General features: G+C 42.0%; 2 protein-coding genes across 2 annotated transcripts; one reads left to right on the forward strand and one right to left on the reverse strand.

Moving 5' to 3' along the window:
* Positions 1 to 159: 159 nt before the first annotated feature.
* On the forward strand, positions 160 to 3,784 carry METTL18 (methyltransferase 18, RPL3 N3(tau)-histidine; the record flags this gene model as incomplete). Its single annotated transcript, XM_083847751.1, has 1 exon — positions 160 to 3,784. One exon carries the CDS (start codon positions 160 to 162, stop codon positions 1,195 to 1,197), a length of 1,038 nt encoding a protein of 345 aa, XP_083703877.1. The 3' UTR covers positions 1,198 to 3,784.
* A 2,220-nt stretch (positions 3,785 to 6,004) lies between these two features.
* On the reverse strand, positions 6,005 to 9,304 carry LOC310903815 (14 kDa phosphohistidine phosphatase-like). Its single transcript, XM_083847762.1, has 3 exons — positions 8,883 to 9,304; positions 8,365 to 8,489; positions 6,005 to 6,190 (listed from the first exon to the last, which is right to left on the reverse strand). Exons 1-3 carry the CDS (start codon positions 9,010 to 9,012, stop codon positions 6,098 to 6,100), a joined length of 348 nt encoding a protein of 115 aa, XP_083703888.1. The 5' UTR covers positions 9,013 to 9,304; the 3' UTR covers positions 6,005 to 6,097.
* Positions 9,305 to 10,167: the final 863 nt, after the last annotated feature.

Genomic DNA, 10,167 nt, shown 5'->3' on the forward strand with positions numbered 1-10,167 from the left:
AATAATTAAGCCGATCCCTTGGCAAACCAGCCAGTGTTCAGCCTACAGAGCGCGCTTTCCCACCGCGGTGACTGCATGGAAGCGTACAAAAGAAAAATCGTCCCGTCTCTCCTGGGGGAGTGTTCCTGCCTGTGACTTTTTGGGCTGTTCTTGCTGAAAATGGCATTTCGGTTTAATTTTGCTATTGAGGAAAATGAAAGCACTGAGCCAGGCGCTCACGGTGAGGCGGACTCGCAGCTGGACCCTCCAAAACATGAGCAAACCGCCCACGCAGCAGCAGCCTGCAGCCCGCGGCCGGGCACCGCAAAGCACGCAGGTAAGGGACGGTCAGAGAACAAGTTGTGCTCCCCAGCAGCCAGGGAGCACCACGTTCCCGAAGATGTCAGCAAAGTACTGGAAAATAAAGTCTTGGAAACCGTGTCAGACCTGCGTTACGTAAACGTGGCCGTGGTGGAAATGACGTGTCGGGATGGCACGCACGGGGAAGACATCGTGTCGAAAAGCGTCTCTGCTCACTCTGATCTCATCCCAGGGGTCTACGAGGGGGGGCTGAAAATCTGGGAGTGCACCTTCGATCTCCTGGAGTACCTGTCTGAGGCTGGCCTGCAGTTTGCCAACAAGGCAGTGCTGGATCTTGGGTGTGGGGCTGGACTGCTGGGAATAGCTGCGTTACGGGGAAGAGCTGGAAAAGTCCACTTCCAGGATTACAACAGCACGGTGATCGACGAAATAACCTTGCCTAATGTGGTGGCTAACTGTGTAAATGATGGCAATGGGACTGGTGGGGGAGATGATAGAAAAATTGTTAAGCCCCCTTCAAAGAGGCCCAGGAAAGCAGAGTGCTTACCTGACGCGCTCAGCAAATGCAGATTTTTTTCTGGAGAGTGGTCAGAAGTCAGCCGGCTCCTGCTCAGCAGCTGCGAACCCTGTTCAAAATACGATGTCATTCTCACATCCGAGACCATCTATAACCCTGACTACTACGGTGCTTTGCACGATACACTGTCTCAGCTGTTGGACAGAAACGGCCGCGTGTACTTGGCAAGCAAAGCGCATTACTTTGGGGTCGGTGGCGGCATCTACCTCTTTGAGAAATTCATTGAGGAGAGGAAGGTGTTCAGAATCAGCATGGTTAAAGTCATTGATAAAGGGCTGAAGCGGTTTATCATGGAAATGGCCTTTAAAGATTCCAGTTAAAATTAATTCAACCACTGGTGATTCAAAAATTTCTTAGTAAAGAACTACTTTAATCCTCCTATCTTTGCTTTTTTTCTGCTATTGAGTTACTCTGAATTGACAGGGTGATGCTGCTCTTTTCTAGCTTTTGAACTGTTTGACAAATTTTAGTGTTTGCCTGGAAGCGAAGACTCCTCTGATTGTGGTTTTGCAGAGAAAAATGTAGTATCTTCAAGTAGCATCTGTTTATACCACTTTTGCTATTTATATTTATTTTAAAATTAAGCAAGTCACTGTCCTCAGTCTCCCATTCTTTGGCAGTGCCAACACTAAGTTACAGGGACAGCCACTGAGCACAGCCTGAAGGTGACCATTTAGCATCCTAACACAGTGCAAAAAGTGGTTCTTAAGGGTCAGGCTCCCGACTCAGACATGATTTAACTGCAGTGACAAATTTCAGATTGAACTGCATAACTGTACTCTGCTGTTTTGCCACCAGAGGGGGATGTGATTGTATTTATCACCTGTATTCCATTCTGGTAACAATCTCGCAAATCTTTATAGTTTTTCCATATATAATGCACACATTACTTTTATTCAAACCTTTGAAAAAGCATACCAGAGGATATTTTCTACTGTGGTTTGCGAATTTTCGTATTCATATTTTGACGCATTCCTAAGAAATTTCAGCAAGGAATTGGAAAAAGGCATCCTCTTTGCAGAAATGAAAAATAATTTGTTTTAGAAATTGAGTTGGAAGAAGACTCTACATAAGATGTTCTTTAAAATGAACAACTAATAAACCTACAAACAGTCTAGGATACTGGAGGATGACAGAACTGAATTTTAGGTTGCAATTAGGAAAGGAGACTAACTAGAGTGCTATACTGGTTTTGGTAAGATCTTTCCAGATACTGACCATACAACATGACCCATTTTCCAAACTTGCTAAACACTTTCATACCTCTTCAGTCTTTTAGGCAGTTTGGCAGGGCAGCAGGCTTTTAGAAAAGCCTGTATGCAAGTCACTCCCCTGTGTCCTAGGCTGATGATACTGATGGTGAGACAAGACTGCACGTTGCTGAAGAAATTACCTAGTCAAAAAAATGCAAACAAACCCAAAGAAATACAAAATCTGGTCCCAAGTGTTTGGTGTCACCAACAACTCACACACAAAAAAGCAACCATGGTATGTTTTGCTTCAACTAAACCAGACAGCAGGCTGTTAGAGAACTCTACCAGGTACAGCAGTGGTACTGCTTGTCAGCGTACGCTGCTTTACTGCAGCAAAAACGCATGGGCGCCCTTGCAGAAATATAAACTCCGAGACAAGCCAACCACTGCAGTAAACTGGATAGAAGGATACTCAATAAATGCAGGGGAGAAAAGGCAATAAATAATCCGAGAAGGTGGAGAAAGACTTACTACAGCAGTGACTTAAATCACTTGGTATTGCGTAAAGTAAGTTCCCGTCACTGCAGCCCGTGAAAGCCAATGGCAAGATTCCTATTTTGACCGTGTTGCTATTAAGATAACCATAGAGGATTTCCTATACTTTACAGAAGAGCCTTAACAACTACTGTTGTTTCAAAAACAATTGTTAGCAGACTACTTTAAAGGGATACTTAGGAAATTACTGAAGTGCTCTTTCACAGGAGAGAGGAAAAAAGCAGTCAGTTGTACTCTGCAAGCAGTCAGCTGTGATTGCGCTTTGGAATTTTTCTGCATCAGGTCTGAAACCGACCGATGACAGACAAGTACCGACTACAGACTGAGAAACAAAAGGAAGTTTTAGCTTTGGCAGATCAATGAAGTACTGTTAACAGTTCTTTGTCAAAACTGGGAAGTTGGAAACATCGCTACCACTTGCTATTTTCCATACCTCAGCCTTAAAACAAATCACTGCTTACACAGCGACTTTATAGCTTGTTCTACACCTGCTAGGTCTAGAGCTGTTTCCAAGAAGGGTACCTGAAGCCATAAGAAATCTTGACCCCTGTAACAATGAATATGATAAAGAACAAGAATCTCATGTATTTTTTGAATAAAGAAGGCACTTTGAATTGCCTGCTATAATGCTTCATCTGGAAAATATTACATGATCAATCTCACCCTCAGTTTTAATAATATTCCTTTGCTCAGCATCCTTATTTTATTTTTGGCTTGCTCAAGCAGCTCAGTTTTCATACAAATACAGAATCAGATTTTTTAGGACTTTCAAGTGAAGACTGCTAGAGCCACAATCACAACGACTGCACACCTGCAAACCAGGAATCCCAACAGTGGAATTAAGTTCCCATTTCTAAAATTACAGAAGAGAATCAATATAGGATATTTTTCTCAGGTGAAATCAGCAAAATTAGCATTGGGATTTCCATAAGTTCAGGTGAGTTCTATTCTGTTCTTAGAAGTCCGCAGATATACTCAGAGAAGAAGCAGAATTAAACAGTTTTGTGGGCTCAGTGTTCTGTTGATGTTTTAACATCAATAATAAAGCTGTTCTTAGATTAGGGAAGCCAGTAAGGCTTTCTCCCCTTGCCAAATCATCACCACCCTTGTGACCAGTTTCCTGCTTTTTTCATGATCTGGAATAAAAAAATCTTTAACTTACTTGTAATACTTGTACATCTACTTAATCACTAGGGTAATTAGCATTTCCCCAAGTTAAATTACAGTAGAAGATAACAGAATTTAGAAGACCCTCAAAAGTCTCTTTCTGATAACACAAACCATTACATCAGGCTCAGTTTCTTGGATGAGGAAACAAAGCGTTCAACTGGCAACTCAATTTTCAGCTCTTCCCAAGTCACCCCTTTTCTCCCCCGGCTCCATCCCCTCGCTTTTTGAGAGAGTCATTACAATAAGAAATCCGGTCTAAATTATGTCCTTCTCGTAAGTATTGTGGAGAGAAGCATTAAAATCTGTCATAAAATGTTTCAGGAAACTAAATGAAAAAGCGTGTTTACTTTAACAGGCGCTGTCCTTAACTGATGACTTCCTCTTGAAGACTATTTGCTAATTTTGGGAAATGACAGGATTAAAAAAATAAATCAGTTTTGTATGCTGGCAAAAGTTAAATGGCATCCGTTCCAGTTACTTTGCTAAATGTTAGGGGAAAAAAAGCCCTGAGGAAAATACAAGTGGGAAGTGCTCAATTTGCAAATTATTGACTTGCATGCTATTCTTGGTAACTAGGTACAGGGGCGTGTAATCATTTTCTGAAATCAAAATCTTGGTATGAAACACCCAATGCTATCATAGCAATTGAAGTGGCGCAGACAGAAGAGCAATGCACAAAAGCATAAAGACAAGCGCAAAGAGCAGATAAATACAGCGGCATACAGAGGCACAGGAGGAGAAAGTCCAGTCTGTGCATAGGGAAAGCAGAGACCACCCAAGAGACCTGAAGCACCAGGTTCATATCTTGCTTCTGGGTGATTATTGGGATGGAAATACCTGGATTTTTTCTAATGAGGAGTGGGACAAAAGGTTTGAGGATGAGAACAGGAGATTCCCCTCTGCCCAGCCTCTGGTGATCAGTAAGTTGAAAAGGCCATCAGGTGCCCTTCAGCATACACTGGATGCTGTAGTAGCTAACTTAACTCCTCATGTGCCCAGGTGAAAGAAATGTTAAGCAAGGAATCAGTTGCTGCTGTCGATCCAGCTATTCAAAATTCCGTGATCCAACCAGAGGCAGTTGCAAATACGCTGAACTCATGGTGAGTTATATTCCTAGAAGAGGCAGCCACCCCTGATGTATATATACATGACTCACAGTGTACAAGGACCTGAGATTAACTCTGAGACCTTAAAAGGAACCACACTTCAGTGCATAACAGCACCAGTGATTAAAAATCAAAACAGATGTACAGGAGAGTGATGGAGGGATAAGTAAAATAATTCTGTTACTGCTTTATTACCGTGATAGAAACTAGACTAACACCTCTCCCATTTCATTCTGGTTTGAGTTCTGCACATTGAAAAGAAAAAGCCACTGGAGACTACAGATACTGTCAGATAAGTGTAAGAAGGGTCACAGCAAAGGGGAGAACCAGGATTTGTATACAGAGATCTCCTGATGACTGCAAGTCAACAGTGTGAGCAAGAGTAAAGGTACTGCTTTGAAAACCCACAAGAGCATTCAACATAAGATCGACAGGAAACAAAGTGAAAATTGCAGCAAGGATCTTCACAAATGAAGGGCAAAAGCTTGCTACAACAGGAGAAAAAAGGTGCCTGTAAATTAATTCTGACCCTGCCTAGGTATACTGGTTCTGGCTGGGTTGGTAATTATGGTCCTAGAAAAGGAAAAAGTCATTATGCTCACGAGGAGTAAAAGAAGTACAGAAGAATCAGAATGAGAAGTACTGTCAAAATTTGACATTGCTTGCCACCAGCCACAGGATCATTACTTGTGTGGAACAAATACCAACTTTTCAAATCCATGGATTAAATGGAAGATTTACATTATTGCCCCCCCTTCAATTTTTATAAGTGTGGATAAGAAAGTTGAACAGCCAGAAGAAAAATTGAAAAAAAAAAAATGAAAACACCGCAGACAAAAGGATCAGAGAACAGGTTTGGTCCTGGGGCATTAAAGGTGATGGCAAAATCCTGATATACCCTGCAATGCATCAGTGAGATAAAACTAGATGAAAAATTGGAGGTAAGATGATGTGGGAGTGTTTAATTAGGTGGCAAGTCAAAAGCAGCATGAAAAAAAAGCTGAGAACTGCAAAATTTGCACAAAAGAACGACCTGAAAAGTAAGAGATACCTGGGGATTACTAACAGTACTATAAATTACAGCAGAGACCAGTTACTCCAGATTTATAACATGCATACAGACATGTAGTTTTATTGAAGTACAACTCAAAAAGTTACCAGTTTTGAACTGCATGTCACATTCGTAAGTAGTCAATTTATTTCTTGTCATCTGACCATGTAATTTCATAATCTGTATACACTTTTTTCAGTATCTCTACAGTCACTGAATGATCTGCTTTTCCATAGCCCTGCAAGAAAGAACAAGAGTTTATTAGACAAGTACAGAAATCAACTCCACAGGACCATTGAGTTCTTGTCAACACAAATTATCCAGTTATGTGGTTTGACACTGCAAGTAGCTCAAATACAAATTAGACATAAACACAGGTTCTAAAAGTTGCTCTTGCACTATCAGATTTTATTTTTCTATTGTCATCTCCAATTCCCCCCACCCCAATTTGTAGAAAACAAACGAGTCAATCTCCAGTAACAGAAGCTGCATTTTTTTTTTACGCCATGATTTCTCCAGCAGAAAGATTGCTTTAAAATGCTCCCAACCCCTCAACCATAATATTTACTGAATGTTCTTTTTAAATCAGAGTATATTGACCTGTTTCAATGTATGAGCATACAAGCATCTGATTTGGCTCAGCTGAAGGAAAACAGAACATGAAGCCATATGTGTGAACATCTGAGTACTATTTTAGCCACCAAAGAAATCACACTTTTCACGTTTTATGTATTTGTAATCTTTCCTTAGTTGGTAATAGCATAATTTTAATTGTGCTTTTTTTGCCACTGAAACTGCAAACTAAGGCAAAGTCAAATGACCCATCTCATTTTTAAGCCTCATTTAAATCACTGATCAGTTTTAGTCCTGCATTGAAATTTAAGAGATGTGGTAGAAAGTGCCTTTCCCTCATCTTGAATGACTGAAGTTATCTATAATTCTGAAATAAATCCAGATTAATAGTTTTTCCCCCTGTCAAAAAGACTTCACTGCGCAACAGTGTAGTCTGCTGATAAAAAGTGTTATTTACAAGTTACTGTCATTTTCCAGTAATATTTAGTAGGAAACATTTAACTCAGAAGACTGAAAATAGTTCATGATTGCATTATCATACAAAATATACTTATTCATCACTGACTCTGCCTCAGAAGAAACAACTTAAGTAAACCACTGTTTAAACTGCACAGGATGAAACTGATGCGTTATAAAACACAGACTGTTCAAAAATACCAGAAAATACAACTATATCAAAAATACTGCAGGTTTATACTTTCAGCTTTACATCACAGATCTACAGATCGCTCTTGCTTTGGTAACCACTTTGAAGACACCACTCAGCTTTGCAAATAACAGGACATCATCTACTTCAAAAGAAGTTTCTCTGATTTTCATAAAACACTAAGATAGTACTGTTTTTAGAGTCTGACAGCAAATCTCCAAGTGAAGAAAAGCATCAAAATAATTAATATACTAACCTATAGCCTACTATTGAGGTCTGCTGAATCTCCATGTCTCTACCACACAGAAGCCCTCATGGTAGTAAAATTATTTCACCTGGGGCTCATCTGTAAGCTTCAAGGTACCAAAAGCAGAGAAACAAGGTACTTTCCATAGACTTCAGGTTACAAAAGCAAGATTTGACTGCTGCTTCTAACACTAAATTGGCAGCTTATTTAGTAATGCAGGTGTTAAGTCTCATCCAAAATGCAATTATAAAGGGCATCCACAATCAAGAGACTTCAACAGAGTATTACCCATTGCCTTCCCGCAGCACAAAAAAAAAAAAAAAACTCCTTAAGATTTGTAACATATGATTCCAGGTGGCAGGAGTCATCTTGGAAAAAAGACAGCAGCAATATTTAAAAACACTTAACACATTCAAGGCCCAGCTTTGATTGCTCATCAGGTTAAGGTTAGCACATGTGAAGTAGCCATCACTTTCCATAAAAATTTCGACTAACTTAATAGAACCATTTTGTATTTGTCTACATTAAAAGCCTATAATCTTTACTTGCAGTTATTACCACTTAATAAGTCTTTTCACAAAGAAATTTAACTTGCACAGAACAGCAACAGAAATGTCCTGCTTTCCAGCCAGCCAACTCTACAGCTGGATCAGGACCCTACAGCTGCAAACATTCCCACTCTGGCTGTACGCCTAACGCATTCTGAGTCAAGAAATGCTAACTTCCACTTTTAGCCTTGATTATAATCATCATTCAGTATTATCTCTTCTCTTTGTTTTGGTCTCCTGCCCTTAAAAATAGTGTTTTTCTAACCTACCCCACAAGTAAGCCAGGCAAGTTTCCCAGTTAATGTTTACACTCCGATTCAAAGTGCTGAAAGCCACCATGCGATAAAACAAAAATCCCAGAACAAAAAGATTTGATGGAATACAGGAGAGGCACTTACTGTAGAGAGCCCAAATACCCTAATTTTCTTGTCTTTGCTATTATGATCAATTTTCCCTCCTCCAAGGCACTTGCATTCGTATCCCAGCTTCTCCATTTCAGGATTCACTTTTTCAAATATGTGATCTGCACAAGGAGAACAGTTAGAGCCATTACAAGGTGTGCTGTGCATCAAGCACTCTAGAACTCTTATTTTCAGCTATTTTCAACTATTTTTCCTCCCATTTCCTTCGTTCACCGGTGAGGCAAAGGGCAGTTTCTCTAGATAAGCACAGACTGCACTAATGTTTATATCACTTGGTGAGCTCGTCGTGCTCAGCTAACGGTTTACGGGGCTTGGAAATGGCAGCAGAGACCCGGGATCATCCCCCCACATTTCGCATTTGCCTCCTGAAGGGCTGAGGGAAGGGCTCTCCTTCGCCTGGAAGCCCGCGGCCGCGCTGAGGGAGGCGGCCGGGCGCTGAGGCGGGCGGCGCGGCCCCGCCATGAGTCGCGTCCCCCCCGCGGCCCGTCACCCACTGTGGAACTCGGCCGCCTTGGTGCCCCGCACGATGTGGCGCTGCCCCTCGCCGCCCGGCCGCTGCAGCCGCACCAAGATGTACTTGAAGGTGCCCTCCGGGTCGATCTCCACATCCTGCACCGCCGCCATGGCGGATCCCGCAGAACCGGAGCACCGAGCGCGCCCCACATAGGGTCGCCCCCAGGCGGCGGCTGCCGTGCGCCGTATGGCAGCGCGGCCGCCCTGCACCAGCAGTTTGTGAGGAAAAATTCTTTCAGTTCGCCCTCGGAAGGCCGAGGGCTGCACGTTTCAACGATTCACTTTTTTAGCTGCCGTTTTTTGCCCCGTGAGGGGTAAGGAGTCTGTGCCGGGGCTGGCTTCTCTGAAGGAGGGCTCAGAGGTCCCCGCACAAGGAAGCGCTTCTTCTTGCGGGCAGTGCTATGTAGCATAACGCCCACACGGACAGACAGTATTGCACTGTGGTTAAAAATAGCCTACTAAAAGCTGGCACCCTAAAGGGTTTTAAAGCTCTCCTTCCAGTCAGGCAGTGGGACGCTGCCATTTTCCTTGTACCTGCCAGAGCTTTGTTCACCCTCTGCAGAAAAACAGAGGTAAAAAGAAGAAAACTAAAAGCTTCTGTAGGCTGCTGTTTACACATTAGATAAAAGACAAGCCTACCTCCTGTACACCTCATTTTAACGTGTGCCACTTGAGTTAAGTAAGCACACAGATTCACTGTAAAGTCACAAGTATCTGGAATAAATTAGATCTATCTGATACCAAACCAAAAGGGCGTATGGTTCTTCCTACCCCCCCCCAGCCCCCCATCAATGGAGCAAAATTTAAAATGTTTTATGAGCAGATAGGTCTAACCTTTGCTATGTTTAGTTAGATAGAAGGAAGTTTAAAAACTTTGTATTACTTAGCCAGCTTAAACTGTAAGAAAATACAGACTTGTATCTCAAAGTGAGGGCGAGAGGACCGAGGCCTGGAGGATGTGTTAGAAGAAGACGAGGTGAAGAACTCACACTGTGCATGTGGCTTTGGAGATGTAACCAACTAAGCTCAATACGTGTGCTTAAGTTGAAGAAGCAACAAGATAAGAAAGCAAAATGGCCTGAGCTTGCACAAGAACTGGGTTCAACCAGCAAACACAGTGAGGAAGACCATCAATGAGCACAAGAAGACCCCAGAGGATCACCAGTAGAAACAAATGTGCATGTGTGAGGGACATTTGCATGTTTTAATGACTTTTGGGAAATAATATGAATACATTGTTTATTCCTTGGAAATCTAATGAATATG

Source organism: Anser anser (assembly GCF_964211835.1).
Source record: "Anser anser genome assembly, chromosome: 8".
Lineage (NCBI taxonomy): Eukaryota > Metazoa > Chordata > Aves > Anseriformes > Anatidae > Anser > Anser anser.

What these genes read in the sequence shown, in the direction of transcription:
- LOC310903815 (XM_083847762.1), bottom strand. Translation starts at nt 9,012, where the DNA reads ATGGCGGCGGTGCAGGATGTGGAGATCGACCCGGAGGGCACCTTCAAG. An exon ending in CAAGGCGGCCGAGTTCCACA is followed by an intron (nt 8,490 to 8,882) that starts GTGGGTGACGGG and finishes CTCCTTGTGCAG; the next exon opens with ATCACATATTTGAAAAAGTG. An exon ending in GGGTATTTGGGCTCTCTACA is followed by an intron (nt 6,191 to 8,364) that starts GTAAGTGCCTCT and finishes TCTTTCTTGCAG; the next exon opens with GGCTATGGAAAAGCAGATCA.